Source organism: Mastigoproctus giganteus, chromosome 13, assembly GCF_048544385.1.
Source record: "Mastigoproctus giganteus isolate SK-2022 chromosome 13, ASM4854438v1, whole genome shotgun sequence".
Taxonomy (NCBI): domain Eukaryota; kingdom Metazoa; phylum Arthropoda; class Arachnida; order Uropygi; family Thelyphonidae; genus Mastigoproctus; species Mastigoproctus giganteus.
Window position 1 is genome coordinate 127018535 of NC_143587.1, and position 18420 is coordinate 127036954.

At 37.6% G+C, this 18420-nt stretch overlaps 1 protein-coding gene across 4 annotated transcripts in view; it reads right to left on the reverse strand.

Annotated features, from left to right (window-relative positions):
• Nucleotides 1-18420, reverse strand: part of dco (discs overgrown casein kinase 1) — a 238541-nt gene that overhangs the window by 71468 nt on the left and 148653 nt on the right. For all 4 annotated transcript variants that reach the window (XM_090387640.1, XM_090387641.1, XM_090387642.1 and 1 more), the window contains exon 5: nucleotides 13105-13275. In XM_090387640.1, the coding sequence (XP_090243766.1) occupies nucleotides 13105-13275 (171 nt within the window). The remainder of the gene's footprint in view (nucleotides 1-13104; nucleotides 13276-18420) is intronic.

An 18420-nucleotide genomic window follows, 5' to 3' on the forward strand; every position in this document is an offset into this window, starting at 1 on the left:
CTCTCTTTAACCGATATTTTCAAATTCCACAACTCTACTCTATTGGTTTCAACGTGTTCTCAGCTTCTGTCTAGCGGACATTCTCTGTAACAGATGCGGACAGGCAATCTGCACTGTTTCGTTTAGATTAGCACTTAATTTGATCTCCCAATAACGGACAGCGGGCGAACTCACGGCCCTTTTTCTAGGAACGTTTCTCCACGTATTGCCTCAATCGTGTGTTTATTTTCTATTTCCGATTCTCTGAATTTTATCAAGGTTTACATCGCGGTTCTAAACCCTTTTTCAAGAATTTTAAGGCACGTGTAAAACTTCTGATGAATTCGGTGTGTGCAGGGGATTTTGTCGGCCTTTCGTCTTTTGAGTTTCAGTTTTCAGTTTTGTTCAGTGTCGTATGAAGTGCACAATGTCTTCTCGTAAACATTTAACTTTAAAAGATAAAGTCGAACTCATTAATGCGTATGATCAGCAAAAAAAAGTGTTCGCAATCTCACTGCAAAATTCAAAATCGGGAAGATCTGCATCTTCCCGATTTTGAATATTTTTAAGCGACATCCTAAAGAAAAAAAATGAACTGCTCAAACAATTTTGGCAACACATAAATGAAAAAATCATTCCTGAAAACTGTTGGGCTTCAAATTTGTCGCGCACTTGCTAAAAAAATTCCCATAATGAGCCTATTATTAGGGAAAAGGCTTTGGAGGTTGCAAAATCTATGGGAGTAAATGAGTTCAAAGCTTCTGTGGGATGGCTAGACAAGTTCAAAACTCGGCATAAAATTTCTTGGAAAACCGTAAGTGGTTTGTTTGTTTGTTTTAGGGTTTTATGGCGCATTAGCATCTAAGGCTATAATGCGCCAAGTCAAAGCCGTAAGTGGTAAAGGTGGATCTGTTGATACTGGGGTTGTAACAGAGTGGACCGTCAAATTGAAAGATTTATGTTGTGATTTTGAAGCTAAGGATATTTACATCTGTGATGAAACAGGGTTGTTTTTTTAAAGCTTTTCCTGAAAAAACAATGGGTCAAAAAAAAGGAAAGTGCCAGGGCGGAAAATTTTCTAAGGAATTCTTGACTGTACTATTGTGTAAAAATATGCTGGGAGACTTTGAACAACCTCTTGTTATAGGAAAACCACAAAATCCTCGTTGTTTCAAGGGTATAAAGTTGAATCTTTTGAATGTTGACTGGAAGTCTAACAAAAAAGCGTGGATGACACGAGATATCATGAGCGAATGGATAAGTCACTTTAACCAAAACATGATTCGTCAAAACAGAAAAATTATTCTTTTCGTGGATAATGCTGCATCTCAACCGCACATTGAATTGTCCAACATTCAAATCGTTTTTCTGCCACCAAACACATCTGCAGAGCGTCAGCCCTTGGATCAAGGGATAATAAAAAATTTTAAACTTCACTACAGAAAACGTGTTTTAAGACATCTCATTGCAAACATGAACGATGTAACATGTGCAAGTGACCTTGCAAAGAAACTCAGCATCCTAGATGCGATTCAATGGATTTCCTCTTCAGTAAACGCAATTAGAAAACAAACTGTCATGAACTGTTTTGTAAAGTCTGGCTTCTCAAGCACAAAATTTGAAGTTGTGAACAGCAATGTGGAGCACCAAGAAGAACAAGAACATCAACATCTATTGATAATGTACGATACTTCTGCTACAAGTGATCCTGGCTACAAAGATATAGACTCGAACCTCACTACAGAAGATGGTGCTCTAGATATCAACGACATTATCATCGATATTTTTCAAGAAGTTCCTCATGAGGATGAAGAAATGGAAGGAGGTCATTCTGTCGAAGAACATATTAACGATGAACTACCGATGAAAATAGAAGCGCCCATACAAATCAATCATTTAAAAATGTTTTTCGCCGCTGAAGAAGATACTGAAGGACTTTCGATGGTTTCTTCACTCCAAACAAATGTTGAAAACAAAATTATCAGCCGGAAGAAGGTGCAGAAGAAAATAAGTGAAAATAAGTATTTTTCTTAAGATAAAGTCATAATATGCATAGCACAATTGTATGTATATTATTTACAAAAATATTGTGCAAAATCTGTATATAATTTAATTTAATTTTACAATAAACGTTTAATGATTTTTCTTTATCTCTTTTGTATGTAATTGTATATTATTTACAAAAATATTGTTCAAAATCTGAATATATTTTAATTTAACATTAAACGTTTTAAAGATTTTTCTTTCTTTCTTTTTTTTCCTCCCTCAGACTTCTTGTTAGCAGACACTTCTCTCTAACGGACAGATTTTCGTTACCCATGGCTGTCCGTTAAAGGGAAGTTTCACTGTACATATGTTCATAAGGAATGTGGGCACCACATTCCTTATGGGAATGCTGTGCTCACTTAGCGCTCTGTTTTTCCGGAACGAATTATCAGCGTTAAGCAGGGGTCACCTGTAATGGTAAAAGAACTAGGCAAAATCTTTTATATCGCAGAGAACCTTAAACAAAACGTAATGGATGTTGATCCCAACATGGAAAGAAGTATGTTATTTGGACAGGGCCTAGAGACGCTTGTTGTCGGCTATTGGAAATTGCATGATGAAAAAAAGAAAGCCAAACCTGTTCAAATATTTCTGTAACAAATAGTTACTTTCTTTATGACATATTTTATGCAATAAACATTTAATTCTATAATTATTTTTATTATCTTTTACACGGTATGCAGTTATAAAGTTATTTAAAAGGTATTTTAAATTCTTTAGGGACATTCCTGAAGGTCACGGGACCAATTACACGTTTTCCTATTGATTATTATATTGGATTAATGCATTTCCATTTTGCGCAATGCACTCGCGGGGCGAATTAATCACATTAATAGAGGCCAGCCTGTAGTTCTTCCTTGAATTTATTCAAACCATTACCATTCACTTCCACAACAACAGATGGAAGCCTGTTCCAACAATCACCAACCTGATGGCTGAAGGCAAATTTCTACACATCTATCCTGAAACCTTACTTCCTCAAACTTAAATTTATGCCCCGCTCATGCGTGCAGTCCAAGAGGAAGAATGCCATTCACAGTCAGTTTACTTAATCCATTCAAGACCATCAACACCTCAATCAGATCACTCTGCATGTGCCTAGTCTCCAGATGCTGCAGTTTGCACAACTGCAGCCTTTATTGATAAGAGCACCTTTTTTTCCTTTCGCCAATCTAGTTGCCCTTCTCTGCACCTATTCCAGCAGATCTACAGTAAGTCCCCGACATATGTAAGATATGTTCAAGGATTTCTTATGTAAGTCAAGTTTTATGTAACTCGGGAATGACTAATGAAATATTGTTACTATATCCCCGATATGCTAAATTACAAAAACCGCATGATATCCTCAGAAGAATGAAGAAAAATAGTTATATATTCAATTAATTAGTTATATATATATATATATATTTTTTTATGTATTAGTTATATATATAGAAAAATAGTTAAAGTTTTTAATTGAACTAATTAAAAATATATATCGGGGGACAGCGGTGAAGTAACTGGAGTGGCACATAAGAAAGAAAACATAAAAAGGAAGGAAAAAGACAGTTATTGTAGTGAAAAACTGATATGTATTTCGTAGCCTTGGTTGTTATAGCTGATTTCATGGTGCTGATCCCTTCAACGCTTCTCGTATTCTGTCTTTCTCCTTTATTGTATTCATTGTTGACACTAACAATTCTAAATTTCATGCAATACATGTTAATGTTTGACCATTTTCATACATCCTTATTATTTTAATTTTCTGATCCAAATTGATCGCTTTCCTTTTCTTTGTAGATTTACTAGTATTGCTGTCAATTATTCTCTTATGTAACTCGGGAATGACTAATGAAATATTGTTACTATATCTCCGATATGCTAAATTACAAAAACCGCATGATATCCATTATCAGCACCATGATAACGGTCAAAATGAAATTTTCTGTAAAGAACTTCACAGGGTTACATCGGAAACACACTATTATCACCTCACGCGAGCTCGCACTTCACTAATGCACATTTCTGGAGGTCACTATCGTAAAACATTAAAAAAAAAAAAAAAAACAATTAGCAGTTTCCGGTGCAATTCATTACTGGACTTAGTGCAATTCATTACAAAGGGGCACTGGATTTTATTTTCAAATATTGATCTTGGGAAGGCATGGTCACTCTCTTAGGGCTTGATCCAGGTCTTCTCTTCACATTACCGGTTTCATGCTTTAATTTCAGCACCCGAGATACTATTGACTGGTGGCAGCCCATTTTATCAGCGATAGCACGCATAGAAAGCCATTCCTGGGCTTTCTATGCGTGCAACAACTACACTTTTTTTTTCTTCGTGTCAACTGAACATATGGAGCCATGCTTGCACCTCTACAAAACAGGATACTAATGAACATGTATACCTTTCCAGTGGTGTATTTATAGAAACGGCTGATGCAATACCCTGCAATTACTGTCTGATGCAATAGAAGAATTATCTGATGCAATACCTTTGCTTTGCGACAAACAAAATAACTGTAATCAAACAATATCTTATACATTTCACTACAAATGTTACTTTTTTTTAAAGTGATGCAGTTTTTTTGTCTGCCCCTGTAAATTATCAGGTGATACAGAAGGCTGCAATTAAGTCAAACGAAGTTCGGTAATCTAAGATTTACAAGAAATCTCTCGCAAAGGATGCAAAGATTTCTTTACTCATGCAAACACTAGAAGGAAGGTGTTGAATCACATTGGTCCACTATATGCTAATGGCTTAACTGTTTTATTCTGATCATGTTGCTGACAAATTGAATAAGTATTTTACAACTGCATTCACACAAGAGGGATTCTTTAAGGAAGGGAATACCAGAATATTTTCAAACTGTAACGAGGAGCTAAGTCTGTTGTTTGTTATTTGGTTTTTAGGAGCATTAGCAACTAAGGCCATATTGCTCCGGGAATATGCGGTGGTCATTCCCTGACCTTTCCGCATTCGGTGGTGACAGGATCGAACCCCAGTCTAATCAAGAAGCTTGTGCTATGCACTGCTGCTCCTTCCCACCTGGCTACGGAGGCGCAGGAGCTAAGTCACTTTGTGATAACTGAAAGTAAAGTGGTAGAGGAATTCTTGAAGCTGAACTTAAAAAAGGCATCTACCCAATCATATTAAGAGAGCAGCAAAGCTGGTAAGCAAACCTTCAGGTATGTTTATGAGAGTATCCTTGGATTCAAGGGAGGTCAGTCCCCATGGACTGGAAATGTGCAATGTTCCACAATTCACAGAGTGCGATCAAAGGGTGACATGAGTAATCACTGACCTGCCAGTTTGACTTCTGTTCCAGGGAAATAATGGATTCACTGGTTAACAAAGTAATACATGGCTATTTAGACAGGAATGCAGTTATACTTCAGTCAGAGCATGGATTTGTTAAGGGGTGATCTTGTCTGCCTAACCTGATTGAATACTATGATGTATACAGTAACAAAGGAACTCGGCGTAAATAATTTTGACATCATATACTTGGATTTCGGGAAAGCTTTTAATACACTTCCAAATTCATTTCACAAATATAGATGGTCTCAATTCTAATCTCAACAATGTCCATTTCCACTTGCAGTCTGCCGAACCACATGTGCTTTTTCTGACAGAATCTCAGTTATCGGTTGATTAAACTACTGCTCATCTCAGGGCACCTCTGTAGCCAGGTGGGCAGGAGCAGCAGTGCATAGCACACGCTTCTTGATTAGACTGGGGTTCGAGCCCATGCCCACCGCATATCCCCGGAGCAATATGGATTAGTTGCTAATGCTCCTGAAAACCAAATAACAAACTGCTCATCTCAGATGCCCAAATTCTTCGCTGTATGATTCTTTTCACCTCAAAGGTGGTACTTGTGCATATGTCCGTTCTGATATTCCCTGTCGGAGACTTGGCAATTTGGAATCTCCTCTCCTCTCTTTGATCTTCTCTGGCTTAAAATCTCTCTGCCTCAAATTCATCTGTTGTCTCTACCGTTCTCCCAACTCCACTAATCACTTGGAGCTCTTTGACTTCCTCTCTTTGCAACTTGACTTTCTCCAGTCCAACTCTCCTAACAGTGAGGTAATTTTCCTTGGTGATTTTAATGTTCACAACTCCAGCTGGCTTCCGTTTTCTAGTCACACCGACCCAGCTGGTCGTGATGCTGAGGCTTTTGCAATTACTAATTACCTTGCACAGATTGTTCATTTACCTACAAGAATACTGGACAATCCTAACCATACAGCCAACACGCTTGATCTTTTTCTCACAAACAGCCCTTCTAAGTACACAGTCAAAGTGAGGAGTCCTTTAGGCACCTCAGATCACAACTTGGTGATTGTCTGTTCTCCAATGGAGCCTTTATCTCATGGCTATTCCCAACCTCATATTGCTTGGGATTACAAGAATATAAAATAGGATGACCTCCAAGATTTCTTTTCTTCTTTTCCTTGGTCTGATTACTGTTTCAAAACTTCTAATGTCAACGTTTGCTCAGATTGTTTCAGTGAAATTATTCTTGCAGGAATGGAATCCTTTATCCCACACTCCACTTTAAAATCTCGTCCTTTATCTAAACCTTGGTTTTCCAATAAATGTGCTAAGACTGTTCAAGAGAAGAACGTTACATATAGTGATTGGCTTGTTTCTAATTCTTCAGTTTCATTTTGTACCTACACCAAAGCTCGCAACAATTCTAAAGCAGTTATTAATCAGTACAAACTAGAGTTTGAGCAGGCTAAGGGTAGAAAATGTGCTTCTTGCCCTAATGGTAGGCGAGCATTCTGGTCGCTTGCCAAAGCTATTAGCTGGAACGTTTTCCCACTTCTGTCCAAACCAGATGGTTCAGTTGTCACTTCAGCCAAGGATAAAGTTGACCTGATAGTATTCCATTTTTCTTCCAACTCATGTATTAATGATCTTGGTAAAACACTTCCCACGATTCCCAACATGCTCCATTCAATGCCTCCTGTGGTCTTCCGTCAAAGGGATGTCAGAAGGATTTTGACGAATCTTGATGGTAAGAAAGCTCCAGGTCCCGATGGTATTTCTCCACTTGTTCTCAACACCTGTGCTCCTGAACTTACTGCTTTTTTCACTTTCTTATTCCAAAGGTGTTTTTCCTTCTGCTTGGAAATTTGCTCATATCCAGCCAGTTCCTAAAAACAGTAACAAATCCCTCCCATCCAATTATCGTCCCATTGCAATTACTTCTACTCTTTCTAAAGTAATGGAGAAATCAATGAACCGCCAACTGTTAAACTACCTAGAAACCTACCGTCTGATCAACAATCGCCAGTATGGATTCCGTCAATGTCGATCCACTGGTGATATTCTGGCTTATGTTACCCATTTATGGACTAATTCAATGGAAAAGTTTGGTGAAACACAAGTATTTGCTCTAGACATCTCAAAGGCTTCCGATCGTGTTTGGCATAAAGGACTTCTAAACAAGCTTCCATCTTATGGTTTGCTAACTGTTTTTTGTAATTGGTTATCCAGTTTCCCTCTGATCGCTCACTGAGGGTGATGGTAGATGGCTCTCTGTCTTCTAACTTCTCCACTAATGCTGGTGTCCCCCAAGGTTCAGTTCTTTCCCCCACTCTTTTCCTCTTGTATATCAATAACCTTCTTCCATTTACTGAAAATCCTATCCATAGTTTTGCCGATGATAGCACATTGCATTCCACTTTCCATTTTGAGAAACCCTGCCCTGCTCAATCAGTTTCAACTTCTCGATAATTTGTACCAATTCCTTAAATGCCGATCTTCGGGTAATTCTCCAGTGGGGCAAAGACAACTTAGTTGATTTCAATCCTTCTAAAACTCAGCCTTGTCTTATATCTCGCAAAAAGGATTCTTCTGCTCCTATGCTTATCTTTGGTGACACTCCGATTTCTAGGCAAAATGATATATCTCTTTTGGGGATTACCCTTACTTCTAATCTCTCTCTTGGCACAAGCACAATGCAAATATTGCTTCCTCTGCATCTAAAAAACTTGGTTTTCTCTTTTGCTCTCGGTGTTACTTTTCTTCCAAACAGCTGTTCACTCTTTACAAATCGCAAATTTGCCTTACCATTGAATATTGTTCCCACATTGGGGATAGAGCCCCCAAAACCTCTCTCAGGCTTCTTGATTCTGTTCAGAAGAGGGCAGTTAGGTTAATTAATGATTCATCTCTAACAGAGTCTCTGCACTGTCATCTCTAACAGAGTCTAACCCTGTCTCATAGACGTACTGTTTCTACTGCATGCCTCTTCTACAGATATTTCCATGGGCACTGTTCTTCTGAATTGGCTTCTATAATTCCCACTCTCTTTTTTAAAACAGTTCGAACACATGCTGGCAACATCCATTTACTGTCCAAATTCAAACTCACAGAACCAACTTTTCATCTTCCTCATTTATTCATTCAACTGCTGTTTTCTGGAACAACCTTCCTTCATATGTATTTCCTGAAAATTAGTCTACAGAAGTTCAAGTCCAATGTCAACAAATATCATCTTTCGTCTTCTCAACCTCCAACCCAAGCATGGTACTAACTACTATAGGTTCTAATACCTCTCGTGTTTGGGGTCTACATTAAAAAAAAAAAAAAAGAACTGTTGCACACAAAAGGCTACTGTCAAAAGGTATACAGAAATTTTGCCAGTAGGGATAAGGAGATGATCATCCTGTTGTATAAGGTACTGTTAGGCCACATCCTGAGTACAGTCAGTCCTTGTATAACGTGTTTGCACTACATGAATTCGATCATACATGATTTATAAATAGAGGAACAATGTCGCATATAACACAAACGTAATTTGCTTATGCACGATTCGCCTACGTGTTTACAAGAAATGGTAGTGAATCGCGGCAGAATCACCCCAACTGAACACAACACAGTAAGAATGAAGAAAAGATTTTGAAAATTTATTTGTTTTTATAATTTCGTGGAAGGGGAAACACATTTAACTTAATAACTTAAATTCCACAGAATTCCAGCTATCGGTATTATTGCAAATATAATTAGATTGACTTTTACTACCCATTTATTACTACCCATAACAGACTCCACTAGCAGAAACCACCAATAAACCAGAAACTGTAAATTGTTTTTATTGTTTTATGGTAGTGACCTCCAGAAATGTGCTTTAGTAAAACGTAAGCATGTAATATGTGAGAATAGTGTGTTTCTGCCTTTACTGCATTGTTTATTCAGTTTCTACACGGGCGCTGCGTCGTTTATGTATATCAAGCTTTCCTCCTCATTTTTGTTCATTTTATAATTGTGCTCTATTCTCAAAAAAATGAGTAAAATACTTGAAAAAAAGTGTGAAAAAGAAGCATTCTGGTGAAATTACTTCAGAGAGAAAAAGAATAGCTATATCGATAGAAGAAAAATATCACATAGTGAAACGCTTTGACCGGAATGAAAGAACATGCGATATTGTGTGTGTGTGCTACAGGCCTAAAATGAGGGAAGGCTGGGAACAATTAGAAAGAATGCAGAAAAAATAAAAGCAACTTCATAGCAGGAACAACACAAAGTGTAACAAAATTGGTTAGATCAAGACGCACAAAGAACTGGAAGAGATGGAACGTCTTTTATCTGTTTGGATAGAAGATCAAACAAAGAAGAGATCAGGAACAAGTTTGCTTATGATAAAAGCAAAGGCATTGGCAATATTTGAAGACCTCAGAAATAAAGCTGAAAACCCTCAAGAAGTGCCTCCCTTTACTGCCAGTAGTGGCTGGTTCAATAATTTCAGGAAACATCACACTTTCCATAATGTGAAATTATCAGGTGAAGCTGCGAATGCAGATGAAGCAGCAGCAAAGGCATTTCTGCTGATACTGAAAAAACTAATCGAGGAAGAGGACTATACACTAGACCAAATTTTCAACTTTGATGAAACCAGACTGTATTGGAAAAAAATGCCATCACGAACATATATCTCAAGAGAGGAAGCATGAGCTCCAGGCTTCAAAGTATTGGTTGACTGCTGTTATGTTAGGAGCAAATGCAAGTGGCGACTTGAAACCGAAGCCTGTTGTTTATCATGCAGCCAATCCACGAGCGTTAAAAGGGATAGCAAGGACTACCCTGGGTGTTTACTTTAGGAAGAGCAGAAGAGGGTGGATGACAGGGCAGATCTTCACTGACCTTCTACTACATGTGTTTAAGGATGTGTTTCGAAGCTACTGCAAAAAGAAAAATTTGGATTTAAGATTAATTATTTTAGACAATGCACCAAGTCACCCTCCAACCCTTGCTGAACTGTCACCAAGCATTAAAATCCTGTTTTTAACCACCTAACACAACATCTCTTATCCAGCCACTTGACCAAGGAGTAATTGCTGCTTTTAAGCACTATTACACAAGACGCACATTTAAGATGCTAATAGCAGAAACAGTTAAAGACTTCTGGAAGCGATTCAACATAAAGAATGCAATTTACATAATTGTGGAGGCTTGGAACAAAGTGACAAAAGAATGCTTACATGGTGTTTGGCAGCCTCTTTTACCAGATTTTATTTGTGATTTTAAAGGCTTTGATCCTGTAAACGAGCTTCCTAAATTAAAAGCACATTGTGTTGCCTTTGAGGAATTGGAGGAAAATGATTTAGAAGAGTTGCTTCAGTCTCATGAAGAACTTTCAACTGAAGAACTGCAACAACTTGTTGCTGGAGGGCAGGTGAAAGATGAGGAAAAACGACGAAGCTGAATGCCTCAATGCCACCATAAAACCGCAGAGGTATCTTCAGCTTTAAATTCATTTGAGAAAAGTATGCAATGGCTAGAAGATAACGATTATAATGCAGAAAGAAGCAGAAGAGCACTTCATACAATTCGGTCTGCTTTGGAGCCATATAAGCAGCTGCTTTATGAAAGAAGGAAGATTGCAAAACAACAGAAACTATATGTCTTTTTTATGAAAACACCAAAGAAAGAGATAGAAAATGAATCACAACCCTGTAGTTCTGGTATGACCACATTTCGTCCAAAGTCCTCATCAGCATCTCCTCCACCTCCCAGTTCCGATAATGATGACAATCTGCCGCCACTTTCCCCATAATTCCAAAGCAGACCGATTAAATTATTAATTTTATATTTTATATTTTGATTAAATTATTAATTTTATATTTTTTAACTGTGTAAGTGTTTTGGTTACAAATGTGTGTCCAATCTTGGGTGGCCGGAACCTAACCCTATGTTTTCCATAGGGCATGTTGTTTATATTGCACTAGGGTTTCTAGGAACACAACTATCGCATTATACAAGGACTGACTGTACTGCCTACAGGTCTGGAGGACTCATTTTAGGAAAGATATAGATCTGTTGGAAAGGATGTAGAAAATAGCAACAAGACTAGTGAGGGGAACAAAAGAGTGTTCTTATGATATAAGGGTATAGTTCTGCAAATTGCTGAACTAGAGGATAGGCACCTGTGAGGAGATATGATTAAGACTTTAAATGGATTAAACTTAATGCCAATAGAATCCGTCATATTGCTCAGACTATACACATGAGGGAGCATAAATTATTCAAACTGAGCAAGGATAACTGCAGCTGATTGTTGGAACCAACAATCAGTAGGTGGGTAGTTTGAATAAATTCAAGGTAGAACTAGACAAACTGTTAGTTTTTTTATCTCTTATTTCTACTTTTGGGTCTCCATAAGCTGTGTAAAATTGCACATAAAAAACGTGATGACAAGCAACAAATTTTTAATCGCACTTTCACATGTATAAGATAATGCTTTAACGTTCTATTCATGAATTTCAGTGAAGGAAATTACTTATACACATTTGATATAACAAAAATCTTTACAGGTTTTATATTTGTTGATAAAAAGGAAATCATAATGGCAAGTGTTATACAGGGTGATTCACTAACAGTGCGACAAACTAGCAAAAGGTGTAGGGGGCACAAAGACGAATCGGAATCACATAGCATTGCAGGGTCCGAAATGCCTTCGTCATGCGGTAGAGGATGTTGAACGGGAGGTTATGTTAATTGGGTTTTTAGGAGCATTAGCAACTAAGGCCCTATTGCTCCAGGATATGCGGTGGTCATTCCCTGACTTTTCTGCATCCTCTGTATTTGGTGGTGACAGGCTCGAACCCCGGTCTAATCAAGAAGCGTGTGCTATGCACTGGTGCTCTTTCCCACCTGGCTACGGAGGCACCTATTGAACAGGAGGTCGCGTGAACAGCGATCCCGCTGGGTCAGCATTTGCGAACTAGTTCCCGAGGCAGTAGGATGGACCAGTATTCAAATGTTGAACTGGCCGACATGCACCTTGCATATGGAGCTGCGGACTGTAATGGGCACACCGCTCTGCGCTTGTACCAGGAATGTTTCCCACACAGGCGTGCTCCTCATCATACGATTTTTGCATGTGTGAACAGAAGGTTACATGAGGCTGGTTGTTTCACGAGAGGTACCATGAATCGAGAGCGAACGACGAGGACACCAGACAATGAGGAGAATGTCCTACGTCTTTCAGAAGGCAATCCGAGTACGAGTACTCGAGCGATAGGCCAACGATTGGGTATTTCCCAATCCACTGTATGGAGGATACTGTCAACAAACCAAATGAGTTCATACCATCTGCAACGCGTCCAATCATTGCAGCCTGTAGATTATCCACTCCAGAGGACTTTTGCTACTTGGTTTCTTCAACAGAAATGGTTCGCAAATGCTGACTTCCAGCGGGATCGCTGTTCACGCGACCTCCCGTTCAACGTCCTCTACCGCATGACGAAGGCATTTCGGACCCTGCAATGTTATGTGATTCCGATTAGTCTTTGTGCCCCCTACACCTCCTGGAATTTTGTCACACTGGTAGTGAATCACCCTGTATATAAAGCATTCACACAATACCATATCTCTGTTGTCATTTATTTACTGAATATATCACCGTATTACAATTTCAAGAAAGATTTTTATCTAACAGAAAATAAAACACATCACACTCCAATAACATTTAAGGAATTGATATGTAAAAGGTATTGGTAATCATCTACAATATTACAGTTGACGTGTTTATTTTTTTGCAAATCAAACTTATTTATGAATATAGTAACAGAAGTCTAACTTACAAGGAAAATTTCTACATAATTCTTCTATTGGAGTAGACATTTTCTTTTCACTGATACGTTCATACTTTTGTCGTTTTGTAGCTGCTCGAAGGCCTTGCCAGGGAAGACTCCCCCTATTGAAATACATTAGAACATAGCCTAGAGATTCCAAATCATCTCGCCGACTTTGTTCTGAGAAAGGAGATCAAGAGGGAAAAAAAGTGTGTGTGTATATATATATATATATATATATATGTATATAATAGTATAAAATATAAAAAACAATTACAAATCATGTGCATAAATAATAAATTCCCTATGGATTACCATACTACTAAAACCAAGTAGATATCAGATAAGCATTAAAAAACTAGGCAAAATACGCATGCAAACAGTAAAAATTTTTTAAAAATATGCAGCAAAATGCTTTATATATAATAACATTTTTTTTTTCACAATTATTGTATTTTTCACATTTATTACCATTTATCACAATTAATTCAAATTACTTCTTTACATTGAAAATTTTAAAAGTAGCACTCAATCAAAAATTTAAATGTAACAAATTCAAGCATTTAAAAGTAAGAAAATTGTTAATGAAAAGTTTTATACTAGGGATCGTTTCAGAACATGCTTGAGGAATAACTTGTTACAATAAACAGCAATATATATATATATACACATATTTCAATGTGTTCTTTTGTAAAATCTGTGCCATTTATAGTCCACAAACATTTTTTAATTAAAATTGAAAGCAGAGATCTTTCCATATAGATGGAAGTGACTGGGATCAATTTAGAAAGATTAGACCAAAGTCTCTACCTGAAATGGATGTTTCTGTTCATTTCAATTTACAAATTCATTTCAATTCTGGAGCCATTTTTTAAAACACTTATCAAATTTATTCTTATTTTCTCTTGTATCTCTCTAGGGATAGTTGAAATTTCTAACCAAACTTTCTCAACTCTTCAATTGCACTGCATCCTAAAGCTCCAACACTTCAAGTTCAGTTATAGAACTAGGTAATCAAGCAAAATGAGTTTCTATGAACAGCTATTGTGTTTTGACAAAGAATTGGTAAGAGTTGCCAGGTGATGTTTTGGATATTGTGGATGTGCAGCATCAATAGCTACAGCAACTGCCCTATCAAAAGCATCAACAACTTTTTTTATATAGAATAAAAAAAATTATTGGCATAAACAATGCTTCTCACTTTGTTAAAACAGGCAGGGCAGAAGGTGAAGGCCAGGTTATGTATCTCTCTAGATAGCAATGTGCTTGGGCTTTTACAAAGAAGGGACTCTTACAAAGAACTTTTTTATTCAAGAAATAACTTTAACTTCTCCAAAATTTCCTCATATTGTTTCTGCAAGCCTACATAAACCACAGGCTAAGCAAGTAATGTGGATTAAGTTTGGACAGAAAGTCTAAGATATAAGATGCTTTCCTCATATACAATAACTGCAATAGTGAAAACAGTTTTTGCTATGAGCTATTCTTGGCCTGGCCATAATAATTGAAAAGGATCATAAGCAAACCACGAAGCTGTGAAGTTATTTGTGCTTTCAAGAATTTTGCAAGCAAGCAAATGCAGATGTGAAGGTTACTCACATTCCTCTAATTTTTCACATACGAATGCATGGTATAATGACCACAAGCATCTGCCATTTCATCAGTACGTGATACACTTTTCTCCAATATATCTTGACAAATTTCACAAATAATACCATCATAAATATCATTAAGCTAATTCTTCCTAAAAGGCTTCTGAAGTGCTTTGAGTTACACAATATTTTTTCGAAAATCTTTTCTTTTGAGGCAATTTCATTCTTCAGTTCTCCCTAAAATTTTCTGGAAAATGTATCCACAAAAGCAAAAGTTTACTTCAATGTTTGTATTTAATAAATGCTGGAATAATAGAGATTTCTTTAGAGACTGGCAACAAAAAGATTTGGCTTGATCTGCAAAGAAACTAACTGCTAGGAATATAACCTAAAAAAACACCATGCATCTTCATTAGCTCCTACAGAGCAAAATAGTACATTAAACCAGCCCGCTCACAAAATCCTCAATGTGGCCCTTCAACATAAAAGAATCAGAGTAACTAGTCTAAGATATTACACAGCACCTCAACACTAAATGAAAAGACAGCATAGGGAGAATGAGCTGCCTTTCCACATGGTTTGTTTGTTTATTTGGTTTTTAGGAGCATTAGCAACTAAGACCATATTGCTCCGGGATATGCGGTGGTCATACCCTGACCTTTCCGTATCCTCCATATTTGGTGGTGATGGGCTCGAACCCCGGTCTAATCAAGAAGCGTGTGCTACGCACTGCTGCTCCTTCCCACCTGGCTACAGAGGCGCCTTCCTTTCCACATGGGCCTTCTTGATCCAGCCCTCCCCCACTGCAGATATTGCAGTTGACAGTTAAGCCGACCAGTTTAGAGACTGTCCAAAGAATAGGTGTTAACCAGAAAATATACATTTTCATTTCAAAGATCATAATAAGAAATTATGTTTATAAAAAATTACACCTGTCATATTATTTGCACCAGAGCAGGCATCCACAAAGCATCAAAGATAGCTTGCAGATCTAGGTACAGGGTCACAACCTCAGCCCACTTTTCAAAATCATATATAAATCTGTGAAGTTGGTAGATGACAGATTCAACCTGGCAGGAATAGAATAGTTGATTTAGGCAAATGATTCTGGAGGATATGAGTAAACATCAGAGGAAGGATGACTTTCTTTAGTACTTTGAAGAGGCAGGAAGAAGAGAAAATCAGTAATTTGGGAGGCAAATGATCTTTTGGAAGAGACCTGATTGTGTAACAATTCCAGGTGGTAAGAAAACAATACTTTTATAAAATACAGTTACAGATGCCAAAGGGAAGTTTCGAAATGTGAATACACTTAGGTTTTTAAGGATGAATAGAAGGATTCCACCATTACCAGCAGTCACCGAAGGTAGAAAGGTACTCATTACTTTGATAATATTGAGCCTTAAAAATGTCAATGATATCAATGAAATGAAGAGGGATATAGGAGCAAGTATATATGGAAGCAATATGATTTAGGCCAAAAATAAACGTAGTGAATGAGCAGCGTCAACTACCTGCGAGTTGTAGAAGGGCCTAACCCCCCACCAGAGAAGCTTTCATATGGTACAGTAAAGAACCCTTCTACAACTACCTGCGAGTTGCAGAAGGGCCTTTCCCCCACCAGAGAAGCTTTCATATGGTTACAGTAAAGAACCATATGAAAACTTCTCTGGTAGGGAAAAGGCCCTTCTGCCAACTCGCAGGTAGTTGTAGAAGGGTTCTTTACTGTACCATATGAAAGCTTCTCTGGTGGGGGAAAAGGCCCTTCTACAACTCGCAGGTAGTTGACACTGCTCATTCACTTATGTTTATTTTTGGCTTAATCATATTGCCTCCATATATACTTGCTCCTATATCCCTCTTCAGTTCATTGATATCATTGACATTTTTAAGACTCAGTCAATTAAAGGTTGCTCGACCTTCAATTAACAAGACTGAGATTGTCAGAGAATTACCACGTTTTGTGAAGCACCTGTTTCTCACAGAAAGCTCAAATGAGTGCACTCGACCAGTGGTGTCCAACCTGGGGACCAGAAAATTCACCGCCACGTCAGTTTATCGCATAAACAATTTACTGCCAGCAATTTACTGCCGTGTCAGTTTATCGCGTTTTACCGTCTAGAAGAAATGAGATGTGTTTGGTCAAATCATATAAAGATCATAATTATTTTTTATTTAAGTTTCTGCCTTAAGCTATGATTAGCATATTTTTGGAATACTATGAACTGTGAGGGAATAGTATGGAAATAAAAAAACACACATGTATGGAAATATGTAATTTAATAGGTAGATTATGTATTTTAATAGTTACATGTATCACAAAAATAGTCAAAAAATCCATTATTTGAACAATATAACAATTGGTTAATTTTAAACTAAACTAATTATAACATTAGGTATGTTCACAGTACACTGCAATAATTCAAAATGAATGTTTATGCAATCTTCGGAATCAGTCACGTTGGGATACTTAATTACTAAGAAACTGTAATATTTACAACACAGTATGTAATTATCAATAAGAAATATTATGCGCTATACCTCTTAGATAATCAACAATATCACCCCATTCATCATATGCACTAACAAGCCTTTTAATTCATTCATCACAATCGCAATACTTCTTTTTTTTTTTGTTGCCCATATCACTTCCACTTAAATATTGTTCAATGCGAATTTCGTTAATACTTTGTTCTTTTTTAATGCCATCGATAAATTTCCAAATGTTGGGATGATAAGCAGCGACTTCTTCCTCAAATCCGCTATGCCACCCTTCAACAGAATTATTCGTTCTTGGTAATCCTTCTAGAACAAGCTGGCGTACGTTCCACATTTCATGGGAATACTTTGGTGGTCAACGAAGATGTCGTCTGATTGGGCTTCCAATCCATGTATTCCCAAAATAATCAACAACTTCTTGCGATTCTGGAGGAAAAACACCATTTTCACAATTGTTCAAAAACGACTATCACAATTGGAGTGGGCACAAATGCAATTGCTACAAAAATCAGCATATTTAAAGCAAAATTAGCATCAGTTTCATAACATTGTTTCAATCCATTATTCTGAATGGAACGAAAAATACATTGTGAAAAGTGGAAAAAACAACCCCGTTGCAAAGCGTCAGGAAAAACTCTTCTGCAAGCATTCAATCATCGCCGGTTCCAATACTTTCAGCTGCTGTAGTAGAGATACAAAGGGTACTAGGAATGTTTTGCAATACAGCTTTGTTTATTTAATTTTTTCAAAGTAATTTCCTCTACATTCAATACACCTCTCCATCCTCCGAAACCAATCTTCAAACCAGTTCTGCCAAGTTTCACTAGGGAGTAAAGCACACTCGTTGTCCCAAGCCCGTAGAAGGTCCTCACCACTGGAAAACCGCCTCCCTTTTAGCTTCAGTTTCACATGCGGGAACAGTGCAAAGTCGCAGGGAGCAAGGTCTGGACTGTAGGGAGGGTGCTCGAGAAGTTTCAGTCCTGTCGTGGTCAAATATTCGGTGCAGGCTTTGGCGCGGTGAGCTGAAGCATTATCGTGATGGAGGTACCAGGTGTCCATTCTTGACTTTAGCCGCAGGTTCTTCATAGATCCAATGACTTTAGGCAGGCATTGTTCAGTATACCACTTAGCTGTGACTGTCTTCTGCGTGTCCAACACGACACGTTCCACAATTCCACTCGATTTGAAAAATACAGCTATCATTTTCTTCTTTACAGATCGGGATTTTCTGACA